The sequence below is a fragment of the Macaca nemestrina genome, chromosome 19 (assembly GCF_043159975.1).
Source record: "Macaca nemestrina isolate mMacNem1 chromosome 19, mMacNem.hap1, whole genome shotgun sequence".
In the NCBI taxonomy this organism is placed as follows: domain Eukaryota; kingdom Metazoa; phylum Chordata; class Mammalia; order Primates; family Cercopithecidae; genus Macaca; species Macaca nemestrina.
Window position 1 is genome coordinate 57,002,288 of NC_092143.1, and position 22,738 is coordinate 57,025,025.

A 22,738-nucleotide genomic window follows, 5' to 3' on the forward strand; every position below is an offset into this window, starting at 1 on the left:
ACAATTCATCAAAAGGAGGAAGTTCTTTTAGCTGAAGGAAGTTTTATGACAAGCAACACTTAAAATAAAAAATTGAGACTCCTTCCCATCAATGTAGTTAATATCCTTTCTAGAATCTTAATAGTAATCTTTCCAGCTTTGAGCAGACTGGAAATAATTTAAGATGAATTTGGAATTTCTGGATTATAATCTGGTCTACTTTTGAATTTGGAAATTTTAAACAAAATTGTCCACAGCATAATGTCAACTTTAGCAGTGTTAGTAACCATGTGTATATCTTTTTAGGATTTAGTGATCCTTGCCATTACAAGTAGCAAGCAATTTACATTAAATGTATGTTTTAGAAAAGTAGTGCTATTTCCAGGCCAGGCACTGTGGCTCATGCCTGTAATCCCAGCACTTAAGGGGGCTGAAGCAGGTGGATCACTTGAGGTCAGGAGTTCGAGACCAACCTGGCCAACATGCTGAAACCTCATCTCTACTAAAAGTATAAAAATTAGCTAGATATGGTGGCGTGTGCCTCTAATCCCAACTACTTGGGAGGCTGAGGCATGAGAATCACTTGAACCTGGGAGGTGGAGGTTGCAGTGAGCTGAGATCGCACCATTGCACTCTAGCCTGGGCCACAGAATGAGACTCTGTCTCAAAATAAAATAAATGTAATTAAATGAAAAGGAAAATAGTAGTGCTATTTCCAAAAACAGCAAGTTTCCACATCATGTTAAGTGTTTGAAGTGACAGTCAATAAAAATTTCTAAATCTGAATAAATTTCCAAATTATGTCTTAATATACTAAAACAAGCATATGAAGGCCCTCATAGGTTGGAAAAACATTGGCTAAAGAGTTAAGGGAAGTGTTCACACTGGGATGGCTCTTAAGGACATGCTTTCACATCTTCTAGAGCTCTGGGAATGATTACTAGTTAGTATTGCACTATTTGGGCTTTTTGGATTCAGAAGTTATACGGTTGACCATATCACTAAAATTCATATATTTAGAAATATACTGCTTTTTGCAAAGTATGTACACAAGAAGAATATGAAAATAAACTCTTTTATTTTTAGTGATTAGTTGACCTATAGTTGATAACTCCCTTTTTCTTAACTTTCTCTAAGGGAAACAAAAACAAAAAAAACTAAGGCTTTAAGTGAAGAAATTTTTATTTAAAATTTGAAGTATGTTAAACTGGGGTAAATCAGAGGTCTGCAGTTTTGCTGTCAATATTCTAGGTTTTGTGGGCATACAGTCTGGTTCAACAATTCCATGCTGCCACAGCCATAGACAAGATGTCAACAAATAAGTGTGGCTGCAGTCCAATGAAACTTTATTTTGGACACAGAGATTTGAATTTTATATAATTTTCAAGTGTCCTCAAGTATTTTCTTCTTTGAATATTTTTCCATGACTGAAAAAATATAAAAACCCATCTTGGCTTCAAGGTCATACAAAACAAACAATGGGTCACAGTTTGCTGATCCTAGAAACAGATGGAGTCGTGAGTTTCATCTCAACACAGCTTAATGTAATTGTATGAAGTTTGTCAGTGATTTTAGAAGTGATAGATTACTAGATTAGGTTTATTGGAAGCAAATTTACCAATTAATTATATTCGATAAAGCTCTGGTGTAAGAAACATAATTTTGGATACTTCTCAAATCTTGCAAATTTGGAACAAAAATTTTGTGAAATGAAGAGGTTTGAAATACCAAAGCCAGACTTTTTATTATCTCAGATTAAAGAGTATAAATTCTCTTTCAATGTTTAAGATGGTTGCAGTTGAATTATATAGAGTTGGATGTATTCTTTGTGGCCTCCAATAGGTGAATGCTGCAAGGAGAGATGGGAATGTGCTTTGAGGGAGACAGTCAAGCATAAATTGGAAGACTCCTTAGTGAAGAGGCACCAGGCATTTAAGATTTCTATGGGTGGTGGAACTAATCTGTAAGGGTCTCTAGTAAAGTTTACACTTCTATGACTTGGAAAAAGATTTGAAGAACTTATTATTATGGTTACCTAGATAAAAAGCTAAAGATGGCTCAAAATGTTTGGGGTTGGTTAATTCCAAAGGTTAATTACTTAAGAATAAAGTTGGCTGGGCGTGGTGGCTCACGCCTGTAATCCCAGCACTTTGGGAGGCTGAGACGGGTGGATCACGAGGTCAGGAGATCGAGACCATCCTGGCTAACACAGTAAAACCCCGTTTCACTACAAATACAAAAAATTAGCCAGGTGTGGTGGCAGGTGCTTGTAGTCCCAGCTACTCGGGAAGCTGAGGCAGGAGAATGGAGTGAACCCGGGAGGTGGAGCTTGCAGTGAGCTGAGATGGCGCCACTGCACTCCAGGCTGGGTGACAGAGCAAGACTCCGGCTCAAAAAAAAAAAGAAAGAAAGAATGAAGTCGCTGAGAGAATGATGTATGTGAGTAGAGTAGTTTCTACTTTTTGAGGAAGGAGTTAATTCAAACCAGTCTTGTGTAGCCAAAGCCTCAAGGCAAGATGGCATCAAAACCTATATGATGCAATAAACACTGGAAAAGGAGTCAATAATCCAGGAGTCAATGCCTTGGCATTGCCGGGATCACCTAACTTGTTGGATTCACTTGCGTAATTTGGCACCTGGGAATACCATTTACCCAATTATGTTTAAGCTTTGATATGTTAATAAGACCAGAGGGCTGTATAAATTTAAGGTAATAAGACTGGGTGGTTCTCATCTGTTCTCAAACACTTTAGAGCTTATAAAATTGAGATGACACACTTTCTCCTACTCTACCCCTTTTAGCCTACTTGTAAATATTACAGAGCTAGGTATATATCATACTCTGAGAAACAGTTTCTCACTAATATGAAGTAATCTGATTAGTCTTTTTTTTTTTTTTTTTTTTTTTTGGATGGCCTCTCCCTCTGTTCCCCAGGCTGGAGTGCAGTGGTGCAATCTTGGATCACTGCAACTTCTGCTGCCTCCCCTGGTTCAAGTGATCCTCTCATCTCAGCCTCTCGAGTAGCTGGGACTACAGGAGTGTGCCACCATGCCTAGCTAATTTTCATATTTTTTAGTAGAGACGGGATTTCACCATGTTTGGCCAGGCTGGTCTTGAACTCCTGACCTCAGGTGATCCGCCCACCTTGGCCTCCCAAAGTTAGTTCTGTTTTTCTAAATTACTTTATCTCTTATGCCTCCCAAAAAGGTGTTGACATTTCAGAAGTGCCTCTCCAGTTCTTTTTCTAAGCTACATAGAAGTGAGAATGAATGCATTTATATCATTTTGGCCTTTGGAAATTCTTATTAACATATAGTTTTGGTTGTACTTATCACAAAATACATCCAACTTCTTACTTTTAATATGCTGGCGATTTAAATGTACTTATGCTAGTTCAATGGGCAATACACAGGTGAAAATAAAAGCTATTTAACTGTCAATCTATTCTATAATGTCTCTCCTAGCTCATTAAATTCATATGTGGTTTTTCACAATAATAAGCAGAGAGTGAAATTTTGTGAAGTGATTCTTTGGCCCATCAGAGTGTGGTTAAATGTGATAATAATTATTAGTTATGCTCAAAATGCTAAATTGTTGGGTATAAAATGTAAGTGAACAAATGAGCTATCATAACAAGAAAGAATTGTAACAGGACTTCGACTTTTATATATCTGGAATGTCTGTCTTGGAAAACAACAAACTGAATGTACTCAGGACGCTTTGGTTTTCCGTGTTCTCCCCAACTTTTGATACTCTTCAGTACGAACAAGCAGTATCAGTAACTCACAAAGTCTGTGCGCCTGCTTTGGGGGCTACAGACATTAAGGCCCCCACGAGAAAATAGAATACCAAGCAAGCTACAATAGATGCTATAAGAGAGGTTCAGATGAAGTTCAACGGCCAACAATAGTGAGTGCTTGCTGTGTGCAAGACACCGTTGTTCCTCCTTAAAGAAATTGAGGGCCGGTGCCGTGGCTCACGCCTGTAATCCCAGAACTTTGGAAGGCCAAGGCAGGTGGATCACCTCAGGTCAGGAGTTCAAGACCAGCCTGGCCAACATGGCAAAACCCCATCTCTGTAAAAATATAAAAATTAGCTGGGCATGACGGTGTGTGCCTGTAATCCCAGCTACTCAGGAGGCTGAGGCAGGAGAATCACTTGAACCCAGAGGCAGAGGTTGCAGTGAGCCAAAATTGTGCCGGCCTGGGCAACAGAGTGAGACTCCGTCTCAAAAAAAAAAAAAAAAAAAAAAAGAAAAGGAAATTCAGGATGGGGAAGAAAGCATTTAGACAACAGTACAGAGGGTGACAGTGACATTAAAAATGGTGTCTTCACTATTTTTATTTATTGGTATTAAAACTGAAAGAAGAAAAAGAAAGTTTGTTTTTTGACGACTCTAAGATAACCTGTTTAAAGGTGCAAAGAACCAGAAATAACAGGTTATCCTGGAGTCATTCTTTTGGGATGACTTTTTTTTAAAGGCAAGAAACCTTTGGTTAATAGCCGATACAAGGTTTTATGTAAAATGTTAAGTGTAACCATTTCTATTTAAATAGATCCTTTAATCCACTCCTGGATGTATAATTAAGTAATATTTGACTTTTTTGTATGCAAAAGTTATGTGTTACATATTCATCCTACTTCACATAACTGAAATAACCCAAACCAGTTTACACTTTCCCAACAGTTTTTTTTTTATATGCTTCCCACCAAGGAAGTTACAGGATGTCTAGTTAGCTTTGTGTTTCCCCTTCTAACAGAAGAGGGCATTATATGAAACAGGCAGAATGGGGTACTTAAAGGGAGTGGCTCCTGCAAGCTAGTAGATCCTGATCAGATATTAAAATGTGCTTTCAAAGGAGTGGAGTTTGTGCCTGTCAACAAACTACTCGCTGTAATTACTTCCTATTCACTGGGATCGCTGTGCAGCCTGCTGACTCACCAGGCTGCTGGAGTATGTTTCTGCTGGGTTTCCCTACTGCCTGCTACACATGAGTCATCACAGGAATGGAAGTTTCTATCCGTTTCCCTTAACAACAGTGCAGAAACCAGGCATTGAAGTAAGCTTTGATCTTTCCAATCAGACCCTAGCCAGGCAAGGGAAAAATGATGTGGTAGGTGTCACCACCAGCTAGGCTGCTAGATCACAGCTCCCCACCCCAGGGTGTTAGTCATCGGCACTCCAGTTTCAGCGTCTTTTCTCTCACCCACCCAAGTAGTTAAAGTGGCATCTTGTCTTGCAATGCCTGCTGCTTGCTGGTGGCCACTGAACTCTTCCTTTGCTATAGAGTTTTCCCAACTTGGCTGCACAATGAAGTCACCTGGAGTTGTTTGTTTTTGCTTTTAAATACTATGCCTATTTCTCACTCCCAAACAACCTGATTTAAATAGTTTGGGATGTGATCAGGACATCAGGAGTTCTCAAAGCTCCCCAGGTGAGTCCATATGCAGCAAAATTTTAGAACCAGTGCTTTGATAGAGACCCACACAAGAAAAATTTACCAGTTAAGCTTATCTACCAATCACTTGGTAAGCTCCCAGACCTCTTATCTTACCCCAACTGATGTCTTTAATCAGTTTGGCAGAAAAGAACGAAAGCAAAGTAAGGAAGCATTTCATTTCCAGAGGGGACACAGGCTAACCAAGAACCATACCCCTTTTGCTTGATAAAAATTTGGCCAAATTTACCGTTCAAGAGAAGCAGGGGAAATGTTGCCATTCTTCAGATTACCTTTTGATCTCTGTTCTGTTTCATTCCACAGTGTCCTGTTCAGCAAAGGTGTAAATTGCGGGTCCTCAGATTAGAAGTAGGTGCTGCGTCTGACCACAATCGCGACCGGTCTGCACACTTCACCCCAGCTGGGACCGAACCTCCGCCTCGCAGCGCGGCCCCAAGGTCGATACTATGCTAATCAAGGAAGTTCTTCCGTTTCGGTGCGCGCTGGCGCGGGTTTGAGCGCTTAACCCTTGATTCTACATTGACAGCACGATAGTGTTTTTAGTGACCTCTTCCTGCCTAGCGGGTCTGCACTATTTTCCTTTTGTTCTTCTTCTTCTTCTTCTTTTTTTTTTTTTTTTTTTGGAAAAGGAGATGTGAGCAAGTGATAGAGAAGACACTCAGGGAGGGGACAGCAGTGTTGGCTGGTGCGGAGGTGAAGGAACGGCTAACGTTCGGAATATTAATTACTCGCCGCGCTACTGACCCTGCGAGGACTAGCAGGAGGGGCCTGGGGGTTAAGACAAAGGCTTCTCCTGATCAAATGGCTGCAGCGCCCCTTCTCCGAGGTTACGGCTCTGCCCTCGGCACTGGATTGACGAAGTCACTGGAGGAGTGACCAAACCCACTAGCCCTTTTGGGGTATGAAAGTCAGCTTTATCGAGCACCCCAGGTTCAGAGGGGACGGCTTTCCGCGTCCACCCCTCTCCCGGCTCTTTGTGGGATTTCTGGCTTCAGCATAGCCCTTCTAAGTGTAGACCGAAGAATTTCCCACTGAGCGGAGTGCGAAGTCGCTGAGTAGCCCTCGCCGTGCGCTCCCGTGCTCCCTGCAGAAGAGCCGCTTGAGCGCAGAATAACAACCTGCTTCCTTTTGCGCCCACCCGGCTCCTGAGTCCCGGGAGCGCGGATGGTGGCCGGTGTCGGAGTGGGAGAGTAGTGGCTGCCGAAGGGGAAGTGCCCGGGGTCCGGGGGATGCTCCCAGGCGGGCGAGCGCCAGCGCGCTACACTTCCTGATCTGTCCCCAAGCGCGCAGCCCCTGCCAGCGCCCCCAGCTCTCTCAGTCCCGGCTCCCCAGCTAGAGCCTGGAGGATCTTGCGCCGCGGTCGCGCAATCACGAGCCCCCCTCCTTCACCAACGCCGTCTTCCTACCCTGGACAGCCCCAGCCTCACCCCTTAGAACCAGTCCACTTCGCTTCTGCCAGCGTGGCAGCCCCAACTCCCTCCCTCCCCTTTTCTGGGGTGCACAGAGCTGGGGCCTCGAACCAGAGATGCTACACGGGGGAGCGCGGCGGGGTGCACACCGAGACCGCCTAGCCGACCCCTGCACAACTTCTTGCTGGACTCTGGACCCCCTGTTCCGCTTGCTCGGAGCCCCGTGGGCTGCAGAACTCAGCGGCAGGAGGAGGGGCGGCCAGCCCCTGGCCTGGGAGGGACTGCTCCAGGGCAGGGGGTGTCGGGGTGAGCCAGGGCGGTACCGCTTTAAATGCACTTGACTCACCTGCTCCGGCGCTGTCGCCTCCTTCCTCTGCTGACAGCTGGGGGCTTTGTTTTCTCCACCCACCCGGCCCGCCGCGCTCCGCCCCCTCTGTCGCACGTGACTCGCAGTCTGCCACCGCCGCCGCCGCTCCGCGAGTCCACCCGAGAGAGCCCGGCCAGCGCCGCCCCTTCCCGCGGGTGCGGGTGCGGGTGCGGGTGCGGGTGCGGGTGCGGGTGCGGGTGCGGGTGGGCGCCCCGCTGGGCAGGTCCGAGCCGACCCGCCTGAAGACGCTGTCTCAGGCCAAAGGAAGACAGGATGAATTCGTGACAGGGAAGAAAGTGCCAGCGGGTGAAATAAACTAAGTAGTTTGACCCCACTCGAGAGGGAGGAGGCGCGGCTTGCAGAGGGGGCTTGAAAAGGCGCTGCCACACCCTGAATTAAGTACCTGCAAACGGGGGCTTGCACACCAACCGGGGAGCATCTGCTTTTTACACCAAGTGTTTGTACTTCTACCTGGAGCAAGATTCATAATAAGGGGCAAACTAGTTTTGTCATGAATATTACTAATTAAACTAGGCAATTCTAATTCAACTAACAATTTAATAATAGCATGTTTTATTGGGGTTTAAAATCTGCTTGCTGATGCTGTTGATATTTGGGTTCTATTTGGAAAGTGGAGTGCAGGCTGGAGAAGCGAACTCCAGAAGTTTACTGCTTGTCCATTTGGAACAGCAGCTATTTTTAATGAAATGAGAACATGTTCTGGCTTCAAGATCCAGCTCAAGATCTGCTGCTTTTGGAAGTGGTCCCGACCCGCGCTGGTCGCAGTGATCTCTAAGTGTTTGAAACAGCAAGGATTTGTCTGAATCCTGTTAGCTCTTGGAAAACACATTATATACCTTTCCTCCCGCGCCCTACAAATTGCTACTCAGGAGGAAAGATTGTATCTCCCCCAGCGTTCATTAAAGCCAAGTCTTCGTAGTGGAGTGATTTAGCACGGTGCTTCTCAAATTTTAAGAGGGATCACCTGGGGATATTGTTGAAGCCAAATTTGAGCGTGTCTGGAGTTGGGCCTGAGATTCTGCATTTCTAGCAAACTCCCAGGTAATGGCATTGCTGCTAGTTTGAGGACCACGTTTTCAGTAGAGAGGTGTTGATCCTCGCTTTGGCATTAGCCAGTCTATTTTGAGTCTTGACTACACCACCTGCAAGCTGTATGACCTTAGGCAAGTTTCTCAACATTTAAGCCTCACATGCTGTAAAATAGGGATGATACTAATTTCCACCTCATAGGGTTGTCTTGAAGATTAAGTGAGAAAGTCCATATAAGGCACTTAGCGTAGTACCTGGCACACATAGCTAGGGTTCAGAAAATGCTAGCTAATTCACTGTGGAGGTCATCCTTGCAGGGGGAAAGCTGGCACCAGGTGCAGCATGGCTGCAGGGGAAGCAATGTGTGAAATGGGCACGAGAGTGAGGTCGCCAGCCCAAGAACGAGGACTGTGCCCTGCAGTGCCTGGTATGTGCCGGATGTGTAGGATATGTTTGACGAATAAATAAATGACTATAATGTGGAACAGATAATATGTGTTCAAAAAGTTCTGCTTCTCCTTTAAATCATGATAAATTAGTTCTGAGACATTGAATTAAAAATCATTTTGCTTTCTATTACAGATAATGTCCAGCTGCCTGTCACATGGGTAATCTATTTTAATATCTGAGACAGTACATGGATTGTTAAGGTTTAGTACATTTTTTATCTTCATTAAAAACCTTGAAATTTAAATTTAAATGAATTTATTAATGAAGATTTGGTATTCTTAGCTCTGAAAATGAATGGCTGTTGTCATCATAGTTCTCATATCTTCCTTCCTTGCTTCTTCTCCTCTCTCTGTCCTCCAATAGTGTTTCCTCAGACTCATTTCTTGTCTTTTTTCCCACTCTGCCATTTTCCTTAGAAATTTTATGTGTGTCTTCGGTTCATCTTTCAAGTGTGTGTGGATTACTTCTGAATCTGTACCCATATTCTTAACCTATTTGCAAGCCTTATCTCTGCCTTTCCCTTACTTGTTAGGAATTTCCATTTCTATGGGCTTTAAAAAATTTATTTTTCCACTTGAACTCTATTTTTATTTGTGTAAATGTATGGGGTACCCGAAAGATTTTCACATGTATATAATGCATAGTGATCAAGTCAGGGTATTTACGGTGTCTATCACCTGAGTATAATATGTGTATATACATATATTTTTAAGTATAGTCATCTTATTCTCTAGCACACATTAAATTACCTCTTTTTATCTTACTATATTTTTGTACACTTTAACTCACTTCTCTTCATCCTCCTCCCCCTCACTCCACTCACCTTACTCAGTTTCTTTGTCTGTATTTCCACTCTCTAATTCCATGTGTTCAGATTTCTTAGTTTCCACAATATGTGAGAACATACTACATCATTTTGTGCTTGGCTTATTTCACTTATGATAATCTCCAGTTTCATCCATGTTGCTGCAAATAACACAATTTCATTATTTTTAATGGATGAATCATATTTCATTCTGTATATACACTACATTTTCTTTATCTTTTCATCTGTTGATAGATACTTATGTTGATTCCATATCTTTGAAGTTGTGAATAGTGCTGCAATAAACATGGCAGTTCAGGTATCTCTTTGATATATTGATTTATTTTCCTTTGGGTAGATGCCCAATAGTAGGATTGCTGGATCAAATGGTAATTCTATTTATAGTTTTCTTGAGAAATTGCCATGCTGTTTTATATAGTGGCTATACAACGTTATATTCCCACTAACAGTGTATTAAAGAGTTCTCTTCTGCACATCCCAGCCAGCATTTGCTATTTTTTTGTCTCTTTAATAATAGCCATTCTGACTGGGGTATGATAGATGATATCTCATTGTGGTTTTGATTTGAGTTTCTTTGATTATTAATAATGTTGTACATTTTTTTCCTTAAACCTGTTGGCTATTTGTAGTCTTATTTTGAAAAAGGTCTACTCATGTCCTTTGCCCACTTTTTGATGGGTTTAGTTTTTTTTTTTCCGGTTGAGTTGTTTGAGTTCCTTATGTATTCTAGATATTAGTCCCCTGTAAAATGAATATTTGGCAAATATTTTCTCTCATTCAACAGGTTGTCTTTCATTCTGTTATTTCTTTTGCTGTGCAGAATTTTTTTTAGCTTAATTAAATTACATTTGTCTATTTTTGTTTTTGTTGTCTGTGTTATTGAGATCTTAGTTATAAATTCTTTACCTAGACCAATGTCCAGGAGAGTTTTTCCTAGTTTTCTTCTAGTATTTTTGTAGTTTGGGGTCTTACCTTTAAGTTTTTAATCCATTTTTAGTTGATTTTTGTATATGTTGAGAGATAGGGGGTCCAGTTTCACTCTTCTGAATGTGGCTATTCCATTTTCTCAGCACCATTAATTTAAGAGGATGTCCTTTCCCAGTGCAAGTTCTTGTCAGCTTTGTCAAAGATCAGTTGGCTATAAATCTGTTGCTTTATTTCTATGTTCTCTATTCTATTCCATTGGTCAATGTGGCTGCCCACTAGATTTTAGTGTGTTCTAAATTAAACCCCTTTCTCCTCCCATAAAACTGATACCTCCTTGATGATAAATCAAGATGATTATTTACATTGGAGAGCCCTCAGTGCTAATCCAGGGACATGGCAAGGGTGTGGAACCCAGTGTGATTTATCCCAACTACCTTCCTGCTGTTCCCAGGTATTTCTTTGAGATATTGCTCTCAACAGTGACTGGTGTCAACTCATGTATATGTATATACCACCTACTGGTGTAACAGTAACATATGCAGTTGTGGGATGCTACATAAATGGTGACCGAGCTAGTGAGAGATTGTATCAGTTAGGGTAGGCTAAATTATATTGCTGTAACAAATGCCATCAAAATCTCAGTGGCTTAATACAACAAAAGTAAATTTCCTCCTCATGCAAAATTTCCAGTGCTGCTATCACAGTGACTCATTGTTCTAGCCTGCTTCATTCCTGTGAATTTCCCTGAGCACCATGGCAGAGAGGATGCAGAGGACTACGCACCAAACCTCAAGTGCTTTCACCCAGAAGTGATACAGGTCACTTCTCACATTTCTCTGGTCAAGGAAAGTTACATGGTCATTACCTAACTTTAAGGCCTATGTTTACATTTCTAGGAATCACCAAGATTTCTAGAAAGTAGGAATCTTGGTGATTGTGAGTAATGGCTGCCACAGGGATCCATTTCACCTAGGAGGGTTGGGGATAAAGTTAGACTGAAATAGTCTAGCTATAGCAGGGGATAAGCAATAGGTTACCAGTTCAAGGTAGGAACTCAGTTACTTGTAAAGTCTTTGGGAAACATGAATGTTGTTGTTATCATTATAAAATATCATGTAGAAAAACACTTAAAGGTGACAAATTCTCTCTCTCTGCCTGTCAGGGTTATCTTATGATTTAGCCAAGGTTAGTCTACTCCAGGCAAGAGTGGAGTTTTATCATCCAAACTCTTCTGTGACACAGCGTTCGGCAAAGATCATCTATCTTGATGATACCCTAGGGCACACACCAACCGTTAGGTAAGTAAGGTTACATTAACACAAATAAATTTGCTAATTTTGATGGCATTGTTGGTCATTTGCTCCTTGAGGAGTGAAGGTATGTGCATAAAGAATGAAATATTTTAGTGGTGTCAAATTGTCCTATGTTTTTCCCATGATTGTCTGATTATGCGTTGCCAAATAATTTTCTTGTCACGTTCATGGGAATGTTGAAATAAAGCTTTGTGAATAAAATTCAGTTCATAAATAAAGGGAAAAAACATGGATATCAATGTGAGAAAAATAAAGTCATGGTTTTCAATAAGTTTTGGGTTTCTTTCTCCAAAGGGCAGAGATTATGTCAACTAAACTTCCTTCCTGCATCTCCCTGCGCTTCATGTGCTTAAAAGAGATAAAGGACTGATGGATGCTGTAAACTCTAAAGTGCTATGCAGATATAAGATATTGTAATGTGTTTCTGGGCACTGAATAATGTTCTTGATCTCAACAATTTTGTTTGTCTTTGCCCACATCCATCAGTGACATCTACTCTCCTTTTAAACCATTTACTTCTTTATAAGACTGCTACCAATTAAATATTTTTATATAATATAAGCATCTTTCCAAAGCTGATATTCTGAGAGTTTCAATCACACATTTCCAAAGATATCTAGCACAAGGGACTAAGGAGAGGCAGAGTTTATCAATTAATGTTTTAAGGTGTTTACTAAAATTATTTTAATTTTATATAATTAATTTTTGTCTCTGAGTCCTTGCTAAGTTGTAAGTTGCTTTAAATATAAATCAAGAAATATGCTACAGTGAACTACTTATAAATATATTGGCAATACCCTGTGAAACTGAGATGGAAGTGTTCATTACCAAGATATGATAGTGTTTATTAAGATGAGTAGCAAAGGTGGCATGAAATAACAGCTTGCAGGGATCACTGCTTTATGATGACTCTAGCGTTTATTCATGGAGTAAGTGTTGCAATAAAAAATAATACCACCTTCAAAGAACTCTGTGGGCTCTTAGGAATATTTGTGAGTTAGCTAAAAAGTGTCATCGTTTTATAAGTGAAGTTCGGGAGAAAGCTTAAATGACTCATCCATGTCCTAATTTCTAACTATGACCACTGGCAAAAACTGCTGCCTGCATAAGATAACATAGAATGGAAAAACAAAATTATTATATGATATATATTTGGGTGTATATTATAAGCTATGTTTAATGTACATCAAAAGGAGAAAAATTGTTACCTTTGCTTATGCAAAGCCACTATGTGATAGAAATGTTTATGATTTTATGTCACACTGAAAACAAACTCACATGCAAAGAAATAAGTTGAATTTTTTTTAATATGCTGCTTGGAGCAGGTGTAGCTGAAGGTAATCAGTTCTATACATTTTGAAGGCAATGTGTTTAATTAAGTTATTAATTAGTAATTATCTCTTAGACGGTAAAGCTGTCTTCTCAGTCCCCCTCAGTCTCTGAGGCTGAGAGATGGAATTTCTAGTTTTCTGTTGCAGCTCTATGGAGTACAATGCCCGAATGCTTTCTAGGGGTCACTGGGGTCACCATCATCTCAACATGGGATCTTCTGGAAGACGATGTAGCCAGTTTTTCTTGAATCAAAAGCTATTCTTGATTAATTAAACCTAACCTTGCCAGTTGCATCTTCTTTGCAGCTCCCTTATATCCCATCTATGAATTGGTCAGCCAGGGTAAGAATAACAGGGAATTGATTCCTTGACTCTCCTCAGAAGTTTTTTCTCTTGGTCTTCAATTCTTCAACAAATATTTGCTGTTCTTTGGCTTTTGATATTTTCAATCGCTTCAATCTTTCTAAGTTGTAATATCCAGAAGACATTTTTTGTGGTGCTTTCTATTAGGAAGTCTCTGTGTCAGGCTCTGTGACTACCCAAATGGTCTTTGGCTCCAAGGGGCTTCCCACATAGGCAAAGACAGATGTGTCCATAGTGTGGTTCAAGGGGCATTAAAAGGTGTGAACAGAGTGCCCAGAACACTGGGCAGGCAGAAAGAACATCAAAGTGCACTAATTTGTGCATGTCTCGAAGGATGACGAAGAGTGTACTAGGTGAAGATGGTTTTGGTTAAGGCGTGTGTGGGTAAGAGTATTCCAGACAGAAAATGTGAAAGACAAAGCTATAACCAGATTCGAGGATGATGAAATGTTCAATGTGGCTGATGAGTAGGCTTTGAGGAATTGGAGAGATTGCTTGGGGTGACTGGGAAAGTCCTTGTATGTCCGCTGAGATATTTGAATGTAATACAATGGCCAGTGGTTTCCAAAGTGGGGTGAGAACCACTGAAGGGCTTAGTGAGTGATATACTGGGGTGTAGGAAGAAAGTATTAAAACTTGGCTATCTATCCAAAAATGTGAGAAAGGATTTATGCTTTACTAATAAGCAACGTGGATTGACATTGGTACTCTCATTTGGTCCGTATATCTGACCGACAGAGGGACTGCTACGTGCAAAGAATACTGAGGGAAGGTTGAGATCCACAGCACTGAGAGGTGTCCTTAAGAACCTTGTTCATTCTTAAAGCAAATTACCATTTATCAGCAATTTATGTGTACTTGGTGAAGTGGATTTATGTATTACATTATCTGGGTTGACCTAAGCCTCACAGAATGGACAAATGACTTAAAAAGATTGAAATAACATGAATATTTCAAATGTTAATAAATTTTAACAAAAGTCCTTGCAAAACTGGTGGATGGTCTTTGAAAAATGAGGATCATACTTTCATAAGCTCATCCAATGAATGCTTCCTCTGTTTGTATATGTGGTTCTATGTGAGGTGTATTCTGCAGCTCTGATAGCCAGAAAAACTAAATATATTTGTAAGTTGCCTTATAACAATAAAAATTTCCAACAAATGTGAAGAATATTCAACCATATTACTCTCACTAAACAACATTTTAGTAATGGCAAAATATTTTTATATACCAGTGATAAATGGAATAAATTAATTAGCTAGGTATGGTGGCATGCACCTGTCGGCCCAGCTATTAGGGAGGCTGAGACAGGACGATTGCTTGAGCCCAGAAGTTAGAAGCTGCAGTGAGCTATGATCACACCACTGCACTCCAGTCTGGACAACAGAGCACGACATTATTTAAAATAATAATAATAATAATAATAAATAAATGGCATATAAAATAGAGGTTATTTCATCTGCATCTCATCCTTTAATTTTTCAATTTTTATGTTTTCTTATGTGTATGATATGTTAATGCAGTACTTGTATAATATATGCTATTTACAAATGGATGTGTATATTTGAGATAAATATTTTACTTATAGGAGTGCATGGGCAGAAGGAAAACCTAAAAAGGTATTAGAGAAATGGTGTCTGTGATCTGGTTTGTTTTTAGGAAGATGACTTCAGCCACAGGATGAAACAAATGATGAGAGACTGGAGTCCAGAAGATCAGCCAGAGGGCAAGTATCATGATCCAGATGAAAACTGATGAGGACCTGGCCTAAAACAGTGATAATGATGATAGAGAGGAGAGATCACCAAACATGTGATCTTCAGTAGGAGTGTGTGTGTTTGTGTGTGTGTGTGTGTGTGTGTGTGTGTGTGTGTGTGTGTGAGAGAGAGAGAGAGAGAGAGAGAGAGGTTATTCGAGAGAGAGAGAGGTTATTCCCAGGTTTGTAGCTAGCCAGTCTAAGTAGATAGAACTGTTAGTAGAGACAATGAAATGGGATATCAAGCATGATACTGAGTTCACTTTAGGACATGTCAAGTCAGAGGTCCTTAAGGGATTCTGGAAAGATGTCTAATGGGTGGTTTAAATAAAAATCGTAAGCTCAAGAGAGCTTAAAGATACGGATTTTGCAGTAGCCTTAATTTCTCAATCTGTAGCCCTTTCTACAACAGCTGACCTTAAAAAATAGCCCTTCCTTTAAAGACAAATTAATGTAACAGCTTAACATTTATAATTATTTATAATGAAAATGATTAAGAATCAACTACTGCATTGTATAATGGTAATGGCATTACATCATTACCAAACAATGTTAGAATTTTAAGTGGATATTTAGGCTAGTTTTACACTCTAATGACCTCTTTAAAAGTATATCATTCTTTTCTGGTTTTCCATGTTTACTATTTTGCTATTCCTCAAGGGTTCTCTAGACTGCAGTATATTGTAAGATAATCTGTCTTTCTTGCATCACCTAAAACCTTGTGCAAATGGGTCATTTATTTTCTTTCATTGTGCTACAGAAATAATGATTTTTCTGATCCTGCCTTTCCTTCTTTTTTCTTGAGACAGAGTCTCACTCTGTCACCCAGGCTGGAGTACAGTGGCACAATGTTGACTTACTGCAACCTCCACCTCCCAGGTTCAAATGATTCTTCTGCCTCAACCTCCCAAGTAGATGGGATTACAGGCACACGCCACCACACCCAGCTAATTTTTCTATTTTTAGTAGAGATGCGGTTTCCCTATGTTGGCCAGGCTGGTTTCGAACTCCTGACCTCAAGTGATCCACCTGCCTTGGCCTCCAAAAGTGCTGGGATTACAGGCGTGAGCCACTGCGCCTAACTCTGCCTTTCCTTCTTACGGAACCATGAGCATTGTAAAACCAAAGCACGATTCCTCTTTAACTCTATCCTCTCCGTATTGTTATTGAACAACCTGTCAAAGCATGTTCTTGCTGAGTTACGACAATGCCTTTCAAGCCATGCCATTTCTACACATTTCTTACTGTCATATTGTGATATAATAAGAAATATATATGTGGTCTGTGCCTTGGTTCCTGGCACAGAATTCCTCTAACCCTTTTAATTTCCTGAGCGATAGTGGTGCTAGGTGCATCTTTTGTGCTGATATTTGGTCTTTGGCCCTGGCTCCTGACACAGAGGTCCTAATCCCTTGGAGTTTCCTGGGAGGTAGGAACATTTTTTGTTCTAATGAGGCAACTTGTTCTATTGTGGGCTCCTAGATGGAGGCTAGTCACCAGAAAGACCAAGCTATGATTAGAAGCTTGGAACTTTCAGCTCTTCCCTCATGCTCCAGGAAAGAGAGAGGGGCTGGAGATTGAGGTAATAATTGGTCATGCCTATATGATGAAGCCTCCATAAAAATCCCTGAACTGCATAGTTCAGAGAACTCCGGGCTGCTGAACACGTGGGGGTACTGGGAGGATAGCTCATTCAGAGAGGGCATGGGAGCTCTGCGCCCCTCCCACGTATCTTGCCCTATGCATCACTTCCATCTTCCTGTCCATCTGTATCCTTTCTAATATACTTTGTAATAAACTGGTAAATGGAAGTAATCTGTTTCCTTGAGTTCTATGAACCATTCTACCAAATTAATCAAACTCAAGGAGGGGGTTGTGGGAACTCCCAGTTTATAGATGGTTGTTCAGAAATTGTGGAGGCCTAGATTTGTGATTGGCATTTCCAGTTGGGGGTAGTTTTGTCGAAGTGAGCCCTTAACCTGTGCGATGTGATGCTATTTCTAGGTAGGTAGTGTGAGAATTGAGTTAAATTGTAGGATGTCCAGTTGGTGTCTGTTGGAGAATTGCTTGGTGTGTGGAGAAGCCCACTCCCCAACATTTTGGTAGCCAAAAGTGTGAGAGTGTCAACTTTGTAAGAGAAGAAAAAGTATTTGTGTTTCCCTTATCTTATACTTATTAAGCACTTGCGGATAATTTACTAGTAAAATTTCAGGCTTCATACAATTTTATTTGTAATATCTATCTCATAAATATGGTTTTATGCCAAAAATATATTTATTTAAATTTTGAATTTTCTTATGTTTTGTGGCATTTTATTATTTAATATTTCCAGCACTTATGCTGTGATTTCCTTATAAAATTGGAATTTATTTTAGTGTAGGAATGTCTCTGTCTCCACTAGAATATGGGGCCCAAGAGGACAAGAATTCTTGTCTTTTAGTTTACTGGTCTGTCTGCAGGGTATAGAACTGTGTCTGAGATATGACAGATGATAACTAAATACTTTTGAATGAACAAAAGAATACATAAATAAATAAAAGAACAGAATAGATTCATAAATATATCTTGATTTGAATTATTTTCCTGTCGTTTTAATCCAAATCTTCTTTACCACATTGTATTTTTTCTCTGTAATTTAGTGACTCCAATTTTTTTTTTGTTTGTTTGTTTTGAGACGGAGTCTCACTCTGTCGCCCAGGCAGGAGTGCAGTGGCACAATCTCGGCTCACTGCAGCCCCGCCTCCTGGGTTCAAACGATTCTCCTGCCTGAGCCTCCTGAGTAGCTGGGAGTACGGGCACACGCCACCACGCCTAGCTAATTTTTGTATTTTTAGTAGACACGGGGTTTCACCATATTGGCTAGGCTGGAGTGACTCCATTTTTTAAAAACACAATGTAATATAAATTTATTGTAAGATAGTAACTTTCACATATACAAGTTTCAGTCATTCAGCATGTAGGAGAAAATGTCCTTTTTATCTTCTTTTAGCTAACAGACATCCTGAAGACAACAAACATCTTATATGAGTCTCCAAACAAGAGGTAGGCAAGTTAAGATTGGTCTGAAAAATAAAATGCAGCATTCGTAAGAAACAGTTTTCTTTAGAATATGGCATACGAAATTTAAAAGGAAGGCATAAAATATAGTATATAACAATAATAGAACAAGAGACCTTAAAATGAATTTCTTAAAGACAATGACTATCTGTACCAGTGAAGTGCTAATCATATGCTACATTTCAAGGCATTGCTAAGATAGCATTTAACCACATCCACAAATTAATTCTTGCCATTAGAGTATTAACATTTCGCAAAATGTTTTTCTCCCATCTAAATTCTGGGAAGAGCAATTGGGAAAAAAGCCACTTAATTGTCTCAGGGAAATCTATAGCTGCTGTGAGCTGTATGTTGGCTCTGGGGATATGGATCAGGACTTCTGTAAATGAGGATAATGGATAGAGAAACAAATCTGCAGTGATGGGAGAGATGGGCCCTGAAACTCCCAAGTCAACTGTGCTTTGGAGAAACACTCACATGCTACCATGTGTTTCTTTGTTCTCCAAGAACATCCATTCTCTTCATCACTCACAAGCACACATTTAGTTTTGTCTCATAACTGGGAGAGTGAATAAATATAGAATACAAAATATATTCTTACTGAGATACCAAACAGGTATATTCATACTCCTCCTCTCCTTTATTTGTTGATTTTCTTTCTTACAAGAATCTTATAAGATTAGACACATTTTAGACAAGTCACAAACATTACTATGTTAGTTTAATACAAATGCATGTTTATAATAGCAATGATGACATAGGAGCAGGGATCAGGAGTCCACACCACTGCCACAGAAACCTTTATGATGGTTGCAGATCTTTGTGATTATCTCCGGAACAGCGATATGTTTTCATGCCAGGTCAGACTCTGGCTAAAGGCCAGGTTAGCAACATGCTCTTTTATTCATAATGAGCTCTAGCTTGCGTGAACTGGAACCAAGCGCAACGCTTTTGATCCTGACCTCTAGAGACCTCAGATGCCAGAAACGGTGTCTAACTGGCTTTTTGAAATCAGGAGAGAGCACTGTGTATTTAAAGAAGAAAAAGAAATCATCAAAAAGCCTGGAAATAGTCAACTAGTTAAACAGATTATAGTTCAGTTATGTGATAGATTATTTGGTAACTGCCGAAAAAAATCAGCAGTTAAATATATTTAGGTATTTAGGTTAAAGATATTTAGGGGCATGGAAAAATGATCACTTTAATATATTACGGGACAAAAACAAGATTCCAAGGTTTTGAATCTGATATATGCAGTATGATGTCATTTGAGTAAAGTAAGTTCCCATATGTTTTCATGCATAGAAAAGTAAGTAAATAGATAAAGTTGAAGAAAACATTTTAAAATGGTGATATTCCTGATTATAGGGGATTTCTTTTTTTTTTCTTTTTTTTTTTTTTTTTACAGAATCTCACTCTGTCTCCCAGGCTGGAGTGTAGTGTCGCGATCTCATGATCTCGGCTCACTGTAACCCCCACCTTCTGGGTTCAGGCGATTCTCCTGCCTCAGCCTCCTGAGTACCTGGGACTACAGACACGCACCCTCATGCCCAGCTAATTTCTGTGTTTTTGTAGAGACGGGGTTTTGCCATGTTGGCCAGGCTGATCTCAAACTTCTGACCTCAGGTGATCCACCCGCCTCGGCCTCCCAAAGTTTTAACGGACATTTTTATTGGCTTTTGTGTGTCAAAAATCATTCAATCTCTCTCTTTGTATATATACTTGTGTGTGTGTGTGTGTGTGTTTGGCCTGTGGTGCCGAAGCGAAACAACTGGGCACCACTGCCTAGCCGAGTGAACTAGTAAAATTAACCATCACACTTTTCAAGCATTCATTTTTACATTCTTTTTTTTTTTTTTTAGTAATAAGAACATTTTTCAGTTTTTCCTGTTCAGTTCATATACATTTCATGTACATTTTCACTTTCCTAGCAATGGTTACAAATCAGGTGAACTGAGATGACTTAGATGACCTTAGCAGATGAATATTAGAATTTTTACTTAGAGGCCGGGCGCAGTGGCTCACGCCTGTAATCCCAACACTTTGGGAGGCCAAGGCGGGTGAATCACCTGAGGTCAGGAGTTCGAGACTCTGTCTCTACTAAAAATATAAAAATTAGCCGGTGTGGTGGTAGGTGCCTGTAATCCCAGCTACTCAGAAGGCTGAGGCAGGAGAATCACTTGAACTGGGGAGGCGGAGGTTGCAGTGAGCCAAGATTGCACCATTGCACTCCAGCCAAGGGACCAGAGCGTGACTTCATTTAAAAAAAAAAAAAAAAAAAAAAAAGATTTTTTGCTTAGAATGCTAGGATAGAACTTCTGTCTCCATTGTAGTCTAGGGGGTGCAGATGGGAAACCTGGAACAGATACCATGAAAGAAGCTTGTCTCAAGAAGACTGACACTATGAGAGACATAGCAGGGAGACGGAAAGAAACTGCTGTTGTGATAGCCATTAGTTCCTGAATTAAATCAACTCTAACCTCTGTCCTTCCTCTGGATTTTCAGGGATATGCATTTTTATTACATAATCAAGCTTTTCTGTTACCTGCAACCATGTTTCAGCTAATACTCAATATTTTTCAGATTTTTAACAAATATACATTACTTTTATGCTAACAAAGTAATTATTATATTCATCGATTCTAAGACAAACTTTTTTTTACCTTTTAAAATCCTTGAAATTGGCATGTATTAAACAATCCATGGTATGTCATAATTTAATAGAACTTTCATTCATGGGATACATTAAAAAGTAATGTTGCGAGGCACAGAAAGATAAATATTACATGTTCTCACTCATATAGAAGAAAAAAAGTGGATCTCATGAAGATAGAGAGTAGACTGGTGGTTACCAGAGACCAGGAAGAGTAGGGGAGAGGAGGAAATGAAAAGAAGTTGATTCATGGGTACAAATATATAGTTTGATAGATTAAGACCTAGTGTTTGATAGATCAGTAGGGTGACTATACCTTACAATAATCTATTGTATATTTCAAGATAGTTGAAAGAGAATAATTTGAATTTTTCTAGCATAGAGAAAAGACAAATATTTAAGATGATGGACATTCCAATTACACTGATTTGCTCTTTACAAATTATATGAATGTATTATCACATTCTCTAAAACTATATATATCTATTATGTGTAATAATAATACATTGATTGTCATATTCAATGATGCTTTAGACTTGATGAAAAACAATGTTTTAGACTTGATCAAAGTATTTTTTAAGAAAGATGGAATGCCAATGCCCAGGACACCTGGAAGGATATGGCATATACTACTGGCACCATATAGCGACCTGAATGACCCTACATTTCTAGATTGGTCCAAGAAGAAATCAGAAGTTTAGAACTTGGCTTTGCTGTACTGCTAAGACTAATATAAGCTAGGCTGATATAGAAGACTTTATTATTGCTATTAAAATGAGGGCAAATGTTTTCCTTTCAAAAACTGTAGATCACTGTTTGAAATAGCTTAGCAGTAAATGATTTTTAATATCTGTTTCCTTTTTCGAGTACTCTATTGTTTTATATGACTTTTTGTTTCAAATGGCTTCAAAATCAACTTCCTCAGTCATGGCATTTCAAGATCTTGCATATATGAGCATTAAATAGTAAAATCATATCATGCACATGTACGTATGGTATTAAAACACCTTTCAATCTATTATATAATTTGATTCTGTAACATTTCTGTGAGTTAGGCATGATACTATGATCCCCTTAGTATTCAAGAGACTTTCTGTCACAGAGTAGTCGGTGTAGAGACAGGACTTCCAATGGACTGGAAAGAAAGGACTGATAAATGAAGTTTTATTGTGTGAAGTTATGACCTGTGTCATTAGCAAAGATAGAATACAATTTTAAAGTTTTTGAACCCTGGTTCAAGGTTATAGTTATCAATTCGTGACTATCTTTCTGTTCACATATATATTCTGCCATTAAAATGTCATTGGAGAATGGAGGCCATTGTGATTCACTAATTTTTAAAAGACCTTATTTATTTTGTGATAACTCAGTGTTATGCTGTAAATACTCAACAATAAACTATTTCAGGAACTAAAATCTTAAATGCTACTATAATTTATTGGATTGATTTCAATTTTAAAATGGTTTGGAATATGTATCTTTGACCAGAATTGGTTAACTATGTCTGTGATAGTTTTTTATATCATGATAAAAATGATATGAACAGTAACAGTGCACAAAAAATTACTTCTGAAATTCTATGAGCTATGAGTAATGTTAGCGCTGTGACAGAATCTATCAGTGTCTGTGGTAAAATTTATCAGTGGCAAATAGAATAAATCATATCCTCTGTTCCTTGATTAACACAGAATTGTATGTTAACACAGAATTCATTTTGAAATACGTTATATAATTTTAATATGTTAATTTAAGCAAAATGTTAATAATTTTCTCATTTTTATTTAGTTTGATAATGGT

The 22,738-nt window shown here is 39.5% G+C and overlaps 1 protein-coding gene across 2 annotated transcripts in view; it reads right to left on the reverse strand.

Moving 5' to 3' along the window:
* LOC105498746 (microtubule associated protein RP/EB family member 2) overlaps positions 1-7,248 on the reverse strand; it is a 162,450-nt gene extending 155,202 nt beyond the window's left edge. The window contains exon 1 of one of the 2 annotated variants that reach the window (XM_011771060.3): positions 7,195-7,248. Coding sequence is in view for 1 of the 2 variants with exons in the window: in XM_011771052.2 (XP_011769354.1) it covers positions 5,712-5,735 (24 nt within the window). In the remaining variant the exon portion in view is untranslated. Of the gene's footprint in view, positions 1-5,711; positions 5,887-7,194 lie in introns of those variants that run through there. The other variant, XM_011771052.2, reaches the window with a different exon arrangement.
* Between the last annotated feature and the right edge of the window lie 15,490 nt (positions 7,249-22,738).